General features: G+C 41.6%; 1 protein-coding gene across 1 annotated transcript in view; it reads left to right on the top strand.

The window, feature by feature from the left end:
* Positions 1-16,990, top strand: part of LOC107588258 (kalirin-like) — a 266,216-nt gene that overhangs the window by 121,483 nt on the left and 127,743 nt on the right. The window contains exons 10-11 of the mRNA XM_016276291.1: positions 3,682-3,804; positions 14,777-14,968. Coding sequence (XP_016131777.1) covers positions 3,682-3,804; positions 14,777-14,968 — 315 coding nt within the window. The remainder of the gene's footprint in view (positions 1-3,681; positions 3,805-14,776; positions 14,969-16,990) is intronic.

Here is a 16,990-nt window from a genome sequence, read left to right as displayed (position 1 = left end):
CATTAAGGCGGGGTCCAATATATCGGTCCTAGGTACCCATGAACGTTCCTCGGGTCCATATCCTTCCCAGTCCACGAGGTACTCCAGCTGACCACCACGGCGCCGGGACTGCAGAATTTCCTTCACTTGGTAGACTGACCCCTCATCTAGGATCAAGGGAAGAGGGGGTTCCTCCGTCTAGCCAGGCTCTATGGGGAGATAGACAGGGTCATGGTGAGGAATGTGGGATGAATTCGATACTGTGAGGGGAGTTGGAGTTTGAAGGTGACCGGGTTTACTTGTTCCAGGATGGTGAAGGGGCCAACAAATCTGGGACTAAGCTTCCTACAGGGCAGGCGCAGTCTGATGTCCCGAGTTGACAACCATACATTCTGACCTGGCTGATAAGTAGGTGTTTCGGCTCTTCGAAGGTCCGCGGCCGTCTTCTGCCTGCGCACTGCCTGTTGGAAATGGTGGTGAGCAGCGTCCCAGACCCTCTCGCTTTCCCGGAACCAGTAGTCAACCGCCGGAACATCAGAAGGTTCCCCAGACCAGGAGAACAGTGGAGGCTGGAACCCGAGCACGCACTGGAAGGGAGTGAGACCAGTAGAAGGCTGTCGCAGGGAATTCTGGGCGTACTCGGCCCAGCCCAGGAACTGGTTCCAGGAATCCTGGTGGCCATGGCAGAAGGTTCATAGGAATCGCCCCACCTCTTGAATGAGAGGCTTACGGTCACACGATGTCTTCGGGAATGCCATAATAGCGGAAGACCTAGTTAAAGAGAAGCTCCGCCGTTTCCAGTGCAGTGGGGAGACCTCTGAGGGGCAGAAGGCGACATGACTTTGAGAAACGATCAACTATTACCAGGATGCATGTGTTACCTTCAGAGGGTGGCAGGTCCGTGACAAAGTCTACTCCTAGGTGTGACCAGGGGCGATTTGGCACTGGTAGAGGGAAGAGTTTGCCCGATGGTAAGTGGCGTGGGCTTTTGGATATAGCACAGTCTGGACATCCTTGCACGAACCTTCTCACGTCCCTTGCCATATTGGGCCACCAGAAGTGCTCTCGTAGCAGCAAGAGGGTGTTGTTGGCCCCTGGATGGCCAGTGCCTTGGGAGGAGTGAGCAGAGTGAATCAGTGGGGTGCGTTGGGTTCGTGGTACATACTGGCATCCAGGAGGACAGCCCGGTGGATTGTTGGGAGCCGTGTTTGAGGCCACTGAAGGGGCACTCCATTCAGTCGGACTGATGATCATACTTGGTGGGAAACCTTCCGTTTCTTCTGGACCTTCCACAGGACTATGAATGCTTGACAAGGCGTCTGCCTTGATGTTTTTGGGACCCGGGCGATATGAAATGGTAAAGCTGAACCTGGTAAAGAATAACGCCCAACGTACCCCTTCCAGCCAATGCCTCCACTCCTCTAAGGCCAGCTTGATGGCCAGTAGTTCCCTGTTGCCGATGTCATAATTAACTTCCGCCGGGCTGAGCTTCCTCGAGAAGAAGGCACATGGGTGGAGTCGGGCTGGGTTCCCCTGCTGCTGGGATAACACTGCCCCCACTCCAGTAGTGGAGGCGACGACTTCCACGACGAATGGGAGGTCGGGATTTCGATGGACTAGGAGTGGGGCGCTAGTGAAGGCTCTCTTGAGGGAGGCGACAGTACAGGACAGAGACTTGGGTCCTGCTGTAGTTTAGAATGAAGCGACGGTAGAAGTTGGCAAATCCGAGGAATCGTTGGAGCTCCTTGATAGTAGTGGGTTCTGGCCAGGAGGTTATGGCTTCCACCTTCCCCTCGTCCATCTGGATACCAGTCCGATCAATGTTATATCCCAGGAATTGTACCGTGGGTTGGTGGAAGGTGCACTTTTCCGCCTTGAGGAATAGGTGATGTTCTCTCAGGCGTTGGTGGACCTCCGCAACGTGCTGGCGATGTTCGACCTGGCTCCGGGAGTAGATGAGGATGTCATCTATGTAGACAATACGAATCGATGGAGAAACTCCCGGAGCACCTCATGCATGAAGTCCTGGAATACGGAGGGGGCGTTGGCAAGTCCATAGGGCATGACCAGGTACTCGTAGTGGCCAGTAGGAGTTACAAATGCAGTCTTCTATTCATCCCCCTCACGTATCCGGATGAGGTTGTAGGCACTGCGGAGGTCCAACTTGGTAAAGAGGGTAGCCCCCCAGAGATGTTTGAGGGCATTAGGGGCAAGGGGAAGAGGATATCGGAAATTGATGGTTATGTTATTTAGTGCTCAGTAATCTATACAGGGCCTCAAGCCTCCGTCCTTCTTGGCCACAAAGAAGAAGCTTGATGCAGCAGGGGAGGTAGATGGATGGATGTAACCTTGACCCAGCGACTCCTTGATGTAGTCCTCCATGGCCTTCTTTTCGGGAAGCGACAGAGAATAGATCTTTCCCCGAGGCACTGGCTCACCCGGAATGAGATCGATGGCGCAGTCCCATGACCGGTGTGGTGGTAAGCGGGAGGCCTGTTTCGGGCCGAACACGTCGCTAAAGGGGGCATAGCAGGCTGGAATGTATATGGATTGCTTCTCGACGGGACTCTCAATGGAGGTGGAATTCACAGGGAGGACTTCTGGGAGTTTCTTAGAAGGTGATGGAGTCACGGGGAAGCAGTCTGGGAAGCAATCCTTTCCCCACCTCAGGACTTCTCCCGTCTTCCAGGACAGAATGGAATTGTGCTTTACCAACCACGGGATATGATGCGTGGGGGAATCCGAGTCCTTTGGCTTTACAGGAGCAGGGATGCAGGCCGGAGGAGACGAGGAGACACTAGGAGGAGTCACTCTTCGTCTGGGCCTACTTCACTCTGAAGACACCTCATCAACCAGCCTGTTACAGTTTGTTTCTAAAATTAAATAAATTAAACCACAGATTCAGATTGGTTCAGTATCCATGTGATGTTGTGCACCTGGATACACACCTGCATTAAAGAAAAATCACATATGAGATTGATTTAATGTTTCTCCCTAAGTAGCAATGAGAACAAATAGAGAAAAAGATTTTTCTCCTGGCGAAAATAGCCCAGTAACCGTGTCTTCTCTAGAGTTCAGGAAAATATTTATACAGTAAAGTGTATGTTTTTAGATGATATAACTCTTTAAAGAGGTTTCAAAAGTACCTAATATAGCATCACACCACAACCAGACTTTATATTTCAGTTAGGGGTAGGGTTAGGTTTACAGTTTAAATTTATATATATATATAATATTGTATATATGTGTGTTTGTGAGTGTGTGTACCTACTTAACCATATTTTGGGGACAAATGTGTACCAAAGAGTGAGCTAAACCTGACAAAATATCCAAAAACCTCCCTTTGGGGATGTCCTCATTTGTAAAACTGGTATAAAAATAAAGTAAACAAAGTTTTTTTTTAATTGAAAAAAACGCAGAAAGTTTTCTGTGAGGGGTAGGTTTAGGTGTAGGGTTGCTGTAGGGCGATAGAAAATACAGTTTGTACAGAATAAAAACCATTGCGCCTGTGGAATGTCCCCATTTAGATATCTAAGTAAACGTGTGTGTGTGTGTTTATGTTTACTAAATAACTGGCTTTCACATCAATTGAATAAACTAATGAAAACAGAAGCTCACTTTATAGACTCTCTTTCAGCTCTGTGTTGTGATTGTTATTTTTTTCCATGCACTGAATGGATTGTGTGTGTTTGTATGTTGCAGGTGATTGACTGGATAGAGAATCATGGAGAGGCGTTCCTCAGTAAACACACAGGTGTGGGCAAATCCCTGCACAGAGCCAGAGCCCTGCAGAAACGCCATGATGACTTTGAGGAGGTGGCACAGGTGAGACAACAGCCGCATCGGATCAGATTCCTCCAAACCAGATCTAGTCAAGGCACTCATGCACTGCCAGTCAGACTAATACACATCATTCTTATCTAAACCTTATTCTTATCTAAACCGCTTATTTTCAGATCGAGCCATTCAGTTAGATCCACCCAAAAACACCCAAATGAACAGTTTCTCAGGAAATGTGTTCAGTACCAGTATCAGGTTCAGTACCACAGCAACACATCCAATAAACAGGTTTAAAAAAGGATCTTCAAAATGTTTCATTGTCAATAGTAGCGATGCACCGAAATTGATTTTTTAACTTAACAGAAACACAGAAACGGAAAGTTTTAGTTTATCAAAAAAATAAATAATAATTGCACATAATGCAGTTTTTGGTCACATTTTAGTTTTGGGACCAGTTCTCACTATTAATTAACTATTAACTGTGACATTTGCCTCAATAAACTTCTAATTTGCTGCTTATTAATAGTTAATAAGGCAGTTGGTATGGTGTGGAGTAGGATTAAGGGATCTAGAACAGGGGTGTCCAAACTCGGTCCTGGAGGGCCTAAAAAAGTTTAGCTCCAACCCCAATTAAACACACCTGAACCATTTGAGTATAAAGCGATTCAAATGTCTCAATGTTATAGTTCATCCTAAGTACTTGTAAGTAACTTAGACACAAAAATGAGGATGTAAGTGTGAAAATTCACAGTAGATATATTTTGTTGTTGTAAACTCATCTTAAGAGAGAGTTGTGTGGTAATATTGGTCTTTTTTTGGGGGTTTGGCAGAGAGATGTGTCTTTTCAGGCTGTGGTTTCTACATTGCACACAAGACAAAGGCCAAGTAAACATTGAATGCTGATTTTATTGGAGAACCGCCACATACCTCCCTCATACTGCATTGTTGAACAAAAAAGCAATTGGACTACTGGACTGTATATGTTGAGTCTCCTTTTTGATGGCAAATATAGCAGCTTCAATGCATTAGGTGCATATTCTACACTGTTACAGTATATATGTTTAGTCCACTTATAATATTAGTCAAGGTTGCTAGCCCTAAAAATAGCCGTAATTCAGTTATTCATTATTTTGCACCACTCACTGACCCTAAGAATTAAAAATGCCATTTTTGCTGCTGTAACATTATGACTTCTGTCTGTAAATAATCTTTATTATGATTGGATAACCTCTGTGTTCCAGTGTCGTTTGTACTGTTTTGCAACAGTTGAGTTCCCAAAGTCACTATAAGACATTAAGTGATGAAATACACTACCGTTCAAAAGTTAAGTTTGAGGTCAGTGAGTTTATTTATTTATTTTATAAAAAACATTTATTCAGTAAGGATGCATTAAATTGATCAGAAGTGACAGTGCAGACATTTGTAGTGTTACAAAAGATTTCATAACATTGATAATAATCAGAAATGTTTCTTGAGCAGTAAATCAGCATATTAGAATGATTTCTGAAGGATCATGTGACACTGAAGACTGGAGTAATGATGCTGAAAATGCAGCATTTTTGTTTTATTCTATAAACTACTGACAACATTTCTCCCAAATTTCAAATCAACATATTGTCATTTAGAGCATTTATTTGTAGAAAATGACAACTGGTCTCAAAATAGCAAAAAAGATGCAGCGTTTTCAGATCTCAAATAATGCAAAGAAAACAAGTTTGTATTCATTTCTAAACAACACAATACTAATGTTTTAACTTAGGAGTTCAGATATCAATAGTTGGTGGAATAACCTTGATTTTCAGGCAGCTTTTCAAGTGCCATTTACATTTTCTGCAGAAAATGTTAGAATCTAACTACTCAGTGCTGTCATGTAAAAACTAGACAAATTTGAATTGAATGCACACTTCTTGTCATCTTAAATAAGATTAGATCCTGCTGAACTGATATTTTTAAACAAAGTGCTGTTAAATACATTGCAGAGTATTAATCTGACAGCACACAGAGGAGATGGAGATCACTGGACACTAAGCCCTGCCTCTCACATCCACATAATTCCCCTGAGATGAATAATCCATAATATCACAGATGACAGATCGTGAGTCTCAGTGTCATGAGAAGGGCCCGAGACAATCGGACTCCGTCTAAATAATTGTTTTGGCTCAGCCATTATTGGTAACCAGCGAGACATATGCAGCTTTTGTTATTCTGACTTATCAGACATATAATATCCAAGAATAGATTGATGAAGATTAAGAGATGAGACTGAAAACACCTTTAGGCCACATGCTGATTGAGTGATGGATTCATGTCTCATATATGTACGTGTGTGTGATCAAGAAAAATCAGGAATGCAGCATATATAATAGATTTTTAGTGCTGCTAACCTCAAACTAATCCCTAATGCATTTTAAAGCAGTCATATTTCCAACCTGGTCTCATGGCATATTTCACGATGTGGTGAAAGCAATCCGCTAGTTCTCAGGGTTTCTACTGTAATAACATTAGACAAGTTTATGGATTACTGTATGTACAGGAAGCAAAGGAAAAATAAAGATGCACTTCATCAGTCAAATGATCAAATCAAAGAAGCCGCAGAAAGAAGATAATATTGATAAAGGATTGTATGTACAGTAACATTAACAGAAAAAATAAAAAAAAATGCTATATAGCTGAGATCCTGATCTCAAAGTCTGTGTGTACTTTTTTATTAGCATGAATAAATATTGAGATTTGAAGTATATAGATTTAAATATTTATTTCACTTTTTCCATTCAAATTAGCTTTAACTGCACTAAGAGAGAGAGAGAGAAAACTGGTGTAGGATTTACTTTGAATCAGTTTTCACTTTTCAGAAATTGCTAGTAAATTTCACAAACAATTACAAACTGCAATGACATTGAATTAAATGTTTTTTCTTCTTTTTTTAATTAGATAGGCTAACAGATGCTCCAATAATCTTTGTTTTATTTACAACTTATTTACAAAATCAGTGTTTAGAACTTCTAGAATTGGGAACCCTATTGTTGGTTATTTATAATAACCATCATTTAGATGGTTATCATCATCTGTATAAATAGGAATTTGTATGAAATTATCAAAGTATCCTGACACTCTTACCTATTTAAAGTGTACATTAGCTAATAATCTGTTTAGAAATGTATAACAGTTGTCACAAATCATGATGTACTGCAGTAGTATAAAATCCAAGGAGCAAGACGAAGAGTAAAAGCTTTAATCCACACAGAGAAACAAACTACACACATTTAACACTGACGACACAGAACAAAGAACAGAAAGAAATGAGAGCTTAAATATACTAGGGAAGCTCATCAACAGAAGAGAGAACAGGTGACATCTAATTAACATCCATGGAAACAAACAAATGGCGGGAAAACTGGGAACAAAATCTAACACAGGAACCAAAGAATACTAGAACTAAACCAAAACCAAATACATTTTTTAACACCTTCATCGAACACGTAGCTGTGAGACGGGACTACAGGTGCCATATTAAGCATTAGGATTTTTCCCATTATTATTTTAAAGGGGTGGTTGATTGCGATTTCACTTTTTTAACGTTAGTTAGTGTGTAATGCTGCTGTTTGAGCATAAACGATATCTGCAAAGTTACGAAGCTGAAAGTTAAATGCAAACGGAGATATCTTCTTTTAAAATTCTGTCGGTTTAATGCCTACAAAAACGGCTGGTAGGGACTACAACAAGTTACTTCCTGGGTACGTGACATCACAAACCCAGATAAACCCCGCCATCGGGAAAAGGCAGCAAAGGGGGCAACAGGATCTGGCTGCAGACTTGCACTCTCAGACACTTGCGCTTCCGCAATTGACGTCACTTGCAGTCTTTATTTTTTATTTTGTTCTATTTATTGATTTTTTTTTATCTCTCAGCATTTTACAACAGTAGCCAGGTGGTGAAGATGAGAAAAAATTAACTAAATTACAATGTCACTTGCAATCGCCACTTGCGCTCTCCGCTACCTGCGACGTCACTTGCAATTGACACAAATCGTGCGTGTTGCCAATGGAGACAAGACGCTGTGATGGTGATTTAATGATTAAAACTAATTTAGTACAATAACATACATGGTCCTGCAAGAAAAAGACAAGACCCGCAAATCCGTGGCCACAGAACAGCAGAATATGAACACAATGCACAAAGTCTCTCGTTAAGCATTTTCCTCCCGTAGAAAAACATAAACACTTAATATGGCTTGATGTATTAAGATGCTATTAAGAACGATTCTAATGGATTCACAAGTTTCAAAATCAATGTTCTAAAGCAGCAGTTCTTAATCCTGTTCCTCGCGTCCCCCTGCTCTACACACCAAGGTTATTATAGTTTAGAATTTTTTTAATTAGTTTTATTTTAATATCGTTTTCAAATTAGCTATAAAATTCAGTTGAGTTTTTATTAGTTTCATTCATATTTTTGTTAGTTTTTATTTTGTGAACACATTTTTATTTAGTTTGTATATAGTTTAGTTTCAGTTTTAGTTTCAGTTTTAATAAAAAGTTTAGCAGAATTAACAGATCACTTCTAGAGCGCAGGCCAAAGAAAGACGTAGGCATAATATAACCTTAGTGAGGCAAACATATAGCGACACAAAATTAACGCATGCTGAGATTGATTAGATAGTAAAAGTATACAAATATACGCCAAAGAAAGCAGGCAAGCCTTTTTACTAAATGTATCTACACAAGTCGCGCTTAATGTCATATCCAATGATGTGTGTTGAGATATTTAGTATGAAAATAAATGTAGCCTGATTTGGTTATATGTATTTTCGTATTTAACCATAATCATGATATTGTAGCCTAACTGTCGTGTCTTGCTCACTTTTCCGTTAACAGCCGTGCATCAATCAAAACTGGGACTAATGAAATTCAATAATAACGGCAATCACATTTAAAAGTAAAGGCTTATATTTGAATGTTCTTTTCATTTATGAAGAATTATAAGCGTGTGTATGATGTGATTTAGCCAATGCACATTTGTTCAAAAGCCTGGCAGAGTGATCACAAGATGCTAGGCTAAAGTTTTGTGTTGTTTACAGAAAGGATGCGCGTTCTCATCTTTTTTTCTGTTAATTATCATGTTGCTGCATGTCTGTTTTTCCTCAAAGCACCAACTTAATGCCTAATGTTGGTTTGATTGCTTGTGTTACATGATCAAATAAATAATCTTGCTTATCTGATGTAATAGATTTAATGCGAGTGCAGTCTCGGGTCGTCTTTATGTCAAACGGTTCTGGTCTGGTACGGCATTAAATTAGTGCTGCTGTCAGATAATGGGTCGGGTGTTCTGTTAAGTACTGCTGGTGCAAGTTTACCAAACGGGACCCGTGCAGGCTTTAAACTGTTTTGCGTCTCTCCGTCAGATAACCTCATGTGCACGATGCGCCATTAGCCTACAGGTAGGCTATTTCCCTAAACCTCCACACAGCTCGTTTATTTTTCCAACAAAGGGTGAGAACGTAATGATTATTGATATTTTATTTCAGTTAGTTTTTCAATAACTGTGGTTAGTTTAGTTTCGTTTTAGTTTTTTCTGTTATTTTGACGTTTTTATTTTATTTCAGTTTACGAAATAGTTTTTTCATCAATCGTTTTAGTCTTAGTTTTAGTTTTAGTTTACGAAAATAACCTTGCTACACACACTCTGCATCTCTCTCTCTCTCTCTCTCTCTCTCTGTCATTCAGCTCAGCTCCAACAATGAACTATTCTAATTATACACAGATTTTCACATAGCTATGAGAAGCGTTAAACATGGAGCGTGCAGTTGCAGTACTGTATTATAGCTTTAATCAGGATAAAACCGTATTTTTAAAAGCTAACATAAGCAGTAGCATTTACAAATAACATCATATCTAAACGTATGAGACAACAACGAACAAAAAACATGGGCCTACCATTAAAAGCCGTGCTTGCACAGGTTCTGCACGATCCTCTTCAATAATATCCTTTGCTTCTCAATCGGGCTCAAACTGATAAGCGATATTAACGATGCCGTTGTTTACAATACAACCGGAGCACATGCCGCTGAGGTGAGGGGCGGGACATTTAGACACGCACTAGAGGCGGTTTAGCCAATCTGGGCTAGCTAACCAATCAGAGCCCATCACCTATTTCTGAGGGCGGGGCTTCATAAAAGCAGGAAATGATCAGCGCGTTTCTCAGAGAAGGGACTGAGGGTGTGGAATAAATGTAAATTATGTGAAAAATAATGTGTTTTTTTTTTTTAACGAAGCATTAACGCATGTTAGACTGCACCCCATAAACACAATCAAGCCTAGAAAAAAAACAGTGAACCACCCCTTTAATATACAAGTGGACGAGTTATTTTCTTGTGGCTCTAACAAAGGTTAAATATACAGTTTAGTGGTCATGACACTGCAGATTGCTGCGTTGACCAATTACAATCAAGCATTTCAGAGAGCCTTACAATAATAATTATACAATCTTAAGTCTAAAAGTACTTTGTGTTCTCTCGAATGTTTAGTCAAATACAGTAGCTGAGCAGGTTATAAGTTGAAAGGATGAAAAAGATTAATCCTTTTGTAACTCATTGTTACCCTCATTTAATAATTTACATAATGTGATTTATCCATCTGTAGTTTAAATGCTGCAAGTTTGGTGATTATTGTCACACTATTAAGTCTGTTGACAGCTTCCTGTCTCATGGCTTTGGTCCTGATCACTGGTGTGATGATCTCCTCTATTTAACTCTTTGGGTTTAATAGTCTGATCACGTCACATCTGATGTGTGACCACGAACAACACTGACAAATCCACAGTGATCCAGAGAAATATCCTTAGTCAGGATACATAGCATATTACTTTTTTAAACACACAAAAGTGTGAAAGCATGAAGTTTATGGGCTAACAGTGTAACAGAGAGACAATAGCTCTGATCTTTTATATTAGCAGGGCTTTATGGACTAATATTTGCCAATGAAACGGATGAAATCTCTCACTAGAAATGTAATGTTGTAACTGTGTGTTTAATGAAGGATTGAAACCCTCTGGAGCTGTAAATGTGTTCTCATTCTCCACAGTCACAGCAGGTGAATACACATGTAATTATCTCATGATAATTAGCCGACCTCTCCTGACAGTACCTTGTGTCTGACAGTGAGGAACAGTGTGGACTGGGGTGAAGATGCTCCTGTCCCAGCAGCCAGTGTGCCGCTTTTCCACTGTTTTTGGCTGTGTTAAGGCCACAAGGTGATAATCCGTGATAACTGTTGGTTCTGATGGGGTTTGTGCTGATTGTAATGGGGTGATGTGTGCCAGGATGGGATAACCCACTGCATTAGTTATCAATGGACGTGTAATTTCACATGTGAGGAAAATGTTTAAGGTGATAAGAGCAAATTACGGAGACCGTAAAGGGACATGGTGGTGGAAAAAAAAAACATGGAGAATGAAAAATATTTTTCAATTTGTTCTCTCGCACGACCAGTTGAGTTCGGACAAACTCTTCCTATTTACTTTACAGCTTGCAGTGGTTCATACAGCTCTGTACGTTCACATTGAAGCGGTTCCTAGAGTTTTATTGAACTTGGACTCAAGTATAAAGAAATATAGTGAGTGCTTATAGTTCAAGGCACAGTTTTGGGACATTCTGAAACGCTTAATGTGGCTTCATGTACTAAAACAGTAACATTGGAGGACCAAATTCAGTACACACCATATTAATAATTACTATTATAACACTATTAATATGAATAACCTTATTAATAATTTTACTAATAAAATATTATTTACAGACAAGCAGAATAGGCCAGAATATGGACGCTAAAATGCACGTTAAGCATTTTCTCCCCATAGAAAACGTCTCAGGTTACGCATGTAACATGGTTCCTCAAGGCAACGAGACGCTGCGTCGGAGGATGCTTTAGGAATGCCCTTCAGTGTGACCGGCTCTGAACCATGTGTGTAATCAGTCCAATGGATGGACGAGACGTCACGGGCGGGGTGACGTAGTGACCAGGAAGCTTAAAAGCATGTGCAGTGAAACCGGCTTCAGCTTCTAGGAGTGAAGCAAGCGCTGGCAGAGATGCCGAAAGTATGGCCCCGATACGCAGTGTCTCGTTCCCTCGAGGAACCATGGTTACATGCGTAACCTGAGACGTTCCTCTTCAGGAACTCGAGCTGCGTCTGAGGACGCTTTGGGAACAAGTGTGCCCACGCTGCCAGACTTTTAAATCTTTGCCTAGTGTGGAAGCCTGCACAGCTAGGGCGAGAGAACAGAAGAGCCAGGAGTGGCTCGCATGTCTAGGCCATAGAACCTGACAAAGGTTAGGGGTGTGGACCATCCCGCAGCGTCGCAGATGTCCTGCGTCGAGACACCTGCCAGGAAGGCCTTGGAGGCTGCCACAGTTCTAGTAGAATGAGCCTTGACCCCTAAAGGCGAAGGGAGATCAGAGGACTCATAAGCGATCAAAATGGCATCTACTATCCACCGACTGAGGGTCTGTTTAGAAGCTGGAAGACCTCTCTTAGGGGGACCATAGCACACAAGCAGTTGGTCCGTCCTTCTCCACAGGGCAGCTCTGTGGACGTATGCGTCCAGTGCTACGTTCCCGGGCGGTGACTGAGAGTGGCGCTCGCGGGAGACTGCTGTGCCCTGTAACTCCGGCAGGGTTAGCAGACCGATCTCCTGAGGGCACTGAGGTGAGACGGACACCGTGCAATGCGGTGTAACCCGCTCCACCCCAGAAGGGCCTGCCCTCATGAGTCCTGGGCCAGTGGCGTCAGGACTTCTTGGCCAAGGATCTCTTAGTCTTAAGTACGGTCCGCAGATCCGGCTTAGACTTTGAGGCCCCTGACCCAGAGCTACTCACGGCCCCGACGCTGGGGAGCATGTGTGGCAACGCTGTTTTTGTGCCTCCCTGTATGAGGAGCTGGTACTCGGAGGGGGCTGCTCCCGCCCGGCAGCCCCCAGAGCTAGAGAGCGGCGAGGGAGGAACCTCTGGAACGTCGCCACCTGTTTATGAGCCTCCTGGTACCTATCGACGACGGAATTGATGGCGTCGCCGAACAGGCCAGAAGGTGCAAGGTGCCGCCACCATAGCTGCCATAGACCTGCCGATGGCAGGGGCGGTCTCCTTAGTGGCGCGGAGAGACAAATCAGCGGTCCTCCTGAGCTCGGTAAAATCCTCGGATTTTACCTACTCACCCTCATCCAGCTCTTTGAGCAGGTCGGCTTGGTACGCCTGCAGACATGCACCAGCCTGACCCGCTGCCGAGTACCCCTTGCCCACCAGCACTGATGTTGTGCGTATCGGCTTGGAGGGCAATGCCGGAGCCTTTAAAGACGACGCAGCATCAGGAGACAGATAGCTCGCAAGCGTCTGTTCTACCTGGGGCATTGTCTTATAACCACACTCACTCATCCCCGACACATTGCCGTAATAATCAGAAGCGGAGATAAAGAGGCGGGCCGCAATGCGGGCAGTCAGCTCTCTCGAGAGCCGACTCAGCATACTCCGCTCCCAGGCAGACAACGTACAAACTGAGGAACACACAGCATGAAACGCTGCCTGCCCTCGCCCTTGCTTAGGTGCTCCTTTTTGTCTTGTGCTTTTGACATTATTTGGACAAACAACACCAAATAAGACTCACAAACGAATATCAGATTGACACACACACAGAGCGCTTGCCGAATAACAAAAAGCTGACGCCGGTTTCACCGCACGTGCTTTTAAGCTTCCTGGTCGCTACGCCAACGTGGGGAATGCAAAAGTTTTGCGAGAGAGCGCGAAAGATTTGAAACATGTCCCTTTAGGGGCTCCATAGTAATTAATCCTGTCATTGATTTAATTGATTCCTTGTGAAGCATTCGATTTGTCGTGGCATCTCTAATGGGAAATTGTTGTTTCCCTGGGTTTGTTGTTTTTAATGGGACATTTAATTTCCCCTTTTTTATGCCAGAAGGCCTTAAACAGGACATGTATATGTATATGTATATGTATATGTATATGTATATGTACACTCTTCAAAAGTTTGGGGTTGGTAAGATTTTCTGGTATTTGATAACAAAAATACAGGAAACATTATGGAATTTATTGTGAAATTTACAATAGTTGTTATTCCTGTGATGTAAAGCTGAATTTTCAGCATCATTACTACAGTCTTCAGTGTCACATGATCCTTCAGAAATCATTCTAATATTCTGATTTGCTGCTCATGAAACATTTCTTGTAATTATCAATGTTGAAAATAGTTGTGCTGCTTATTTTTTATTTTTATTTTTTGTGTGGAAACTGTAGCAGTTTTGTTTTCAGGATTATTTAATGAATAGAAAATCGTTTTTGTTAGATTTGTCTTTCTGTATCAATGGAACATGATTTCTGAGTAAATTATCATTTGTATTGCTGCAAGAACTCTTGACTAACTTTATAAGTATATCTTGAACTAAGTAAATAAATAAATGAGTGCTACAAAAGTAGTGTGGTCCATTTAAATGACAAATGACAAACCATTTATCACAACACTTAGATCACTTACAATCACTTTATTTTGCTCTGGTCTAGTGTTAATAATAATAATAGCAGATGAGAACAACTGAACTAGATTACAACACTAAATTTGCAACATTGACACTGTTATTGAATTGAATTGAGCTGAATGGTGACTCTGATGCATTCTGTAGAGCTTCTTTATAGCTTAATTTAATTTGTTTTATAATTAATAATCTTTGCAACATTGACAGTTACTAAACTGAATTGAATCAACGTTGAACTAAACTGTGTGATTCTGTTGTCTTCTGTATAGGCCTGTAATTGAATTTGTTTCATAATGTATTCATTTCACAACAACGACACTGTTGTTTTCATGTTTATTACTGTGAAGATGCTTTGAAACAATCTGCACTGTGTAAAGTGCTATATAAATACATGTGACTTTACTAATATTATGTCAATTTCTAAATGTTAACATAAACGAACGCTCATTGATCGAGCTTTGCCTGGTCTTCTCTCTCCCGGATCAGAACACCTACACTAATGCAGATAAACTCCTGGAAGCGGCCGAGCAGTTGGCCCAGACGGGCGAGTGTGACCCTGAGGAGATCTATAAGGCGGCACGACACCTGGAGGTCAGGATCCAGGACTTCGTCAGGAGAGTGGAACAAAGAAAACTACTGCTGGACATGTCCGTCTCCTTCCACACGCACACTAAAGAGGTACGACTGACACACATACCTGGTGGATTACAGAGGAATGCTGGGAGGTTTTGCTGAGCAGTGCCAGATGTGCTCGAAGAACACGCTGTTTACCTTTCCAGATGCCAATCAGGCCCTTGTGTGAAATGTTAAATGCTTTTGCCATTACGTAATTCATTACGTGTTTAAGGCACGTTACTGCAGCAGTCAATAGCAGTGATTATTAGTGATTTATTATGCAGTAATGTGACATCACACTACATCCATCACCTCGTGCTCTCTGTGTTTGAGAAGGACAGAGAGTGTAAATATGTTGGAGGGTTAAGTGGCACAATCCATCTTTCTGGGGAGGTTTGGTGCTGTGCTTGTCTCATGGAGCTCAAGCGTGAGCTATAGTTTTGTTGATGTACAGTGGGGAAAAAAAGTATTTAGTCAGCCACCAATTGTGCAAGTTCTCCCACTTAAAAAGATGAGAGAGGCCTGTAATTTTCATCATAGGTATACCTCAACTATGAGAGACAAAATGAGAAAAAAAAATCCAGAAAATCACATTGTAGGATTTTTAAAGAATTTATTTGCAAATTATGGTGGAAAATAAGTATTTGGTCAATAACAAAATTTAATCTCAATACTTTGTTATATACCCTTTGTTGGCAATGACAGAGGTCAAACGTTTTCTGTAAGTCTTCACAAGGTTTTCACACACTGTTGCTGGTATTTTGGCCCATTCCTCCATGCAGATCTCCTCTAGAGCAGTAATGTTTTGGGGCTGTCGCTGGGCAACACGGATTTTCAACTCCCTCCAAAGATTTTCTATGGGGTTGAGATCTGGAGACTGGCTAGGCCACTCCAGGACCTTGAAATGCTTCCTACGAAGCCACTCCTTCATTGCCCGGGCGATGTGTTTGGGATCATTGTCATGCTGAAAGACCCAGCCACGTTTCATCTTCAATGCCCTTGCTGATGGAAGGAGGTTTTCACTCAAAATCTCACGATACATGGCGCACAATTGGTGGCTGACTAAATACTTTTTTGCCCCACTGTATGGCGATTGTAGGAATGTGGTTTTCTCACGACTGGCTCTGATGTCCTGATATCGCTCTCTCTCTCTATGGAGACTAAGATCTTGCTAAACACATCTATTTCAAGGTGACTAAAGACATGCTTTATGTACGTTTACGGTATTTGCAAAATAGGTTTTGGTGAACTTACTTATTTTGAAAGAAGTTGGTGCTCTTATTTTTCCCATCACTTTCCATTTCACAGCTGCAGTGAATGAGAGTGTGTGAGTGTGTGTGTGTGTGTGTGTGTGTGTGTTGAGAGTAAAAAGCACTACATTATGTGAGCTGAGACTAACATCAGCGGTTCTTGGCTAAAGGAGGTTCTCCTGCAGGCCAAACGTTTACAATGTTTCACACTGGCCTGGAGAGTTTCTGCACCGTCCTAATGAAAGAGGTCACAACACAGGCCCTTGAAAGTGCTCAGTTTTAGCAGCACTCCAGAAACACTTCATTTCAGTCGGAATCTGAACACACACACACACACACTTAAGGTCAGTGTCAGGTGAATGTAGCCTCTGTAAATAGTTCAGACAGAGAACAAGCTCAACAGATATATTATACACCTTCAGCAGTTATATACCTTGATAGTGCACACGTCTATTTGAAGTTTATGCTAGATAGTTTTGTTTCAGAACAAAGTATTGTAGCGAATTTAACTCATGGGGAAATATGAATAATTAACCATAACTAGTTATAATTAACTATTCATATTTTAGATCCACTGTAGATATTTAGCTGACCACTCAGGGTCAACCGTCTTGTCAATTCTAAGAACGTTAATTTCCTGGTTAAAGGAAATAACCTTCTTACTGCACAATTCTATAAGTTTGTAACGTAAATCTGCATGATTATTGACTCCGGTTATGAGTAAACAATGAACACGTCAAGTGTGATACAAATAAGGTTTTATTAACTACATAAACACTTAAACTAGTCAAACATACTACATTGTGAAATCTAGCTAACAAAATATATATTGTGT

Source organism: Sinocyclocheilus grahami, unplaced genomic scaffold, assembly GCF_001515645.1.
Source record: "Sinocyclocheilus grahami isolate Dianchi unplaced genomic scaffold, SAMN03320097.WGS_v1.1 scaffold100.1, whole genome shotgun sequence".
In the NCBI taxonomy this organism is placed as follows: domain Eukaryota; kingdom Metazoa; phylum Chordata; class Actinopteri; order Cypriniformes; family Cyprinidae; genus Sinocyclocheilus; species Sinocyclocheilus grahami.
The sequence above is the reverse complement of the archived record's forward strand: the minus strand, read 5'-3'. Positions and strand labels throughout refer to the sequence as shown.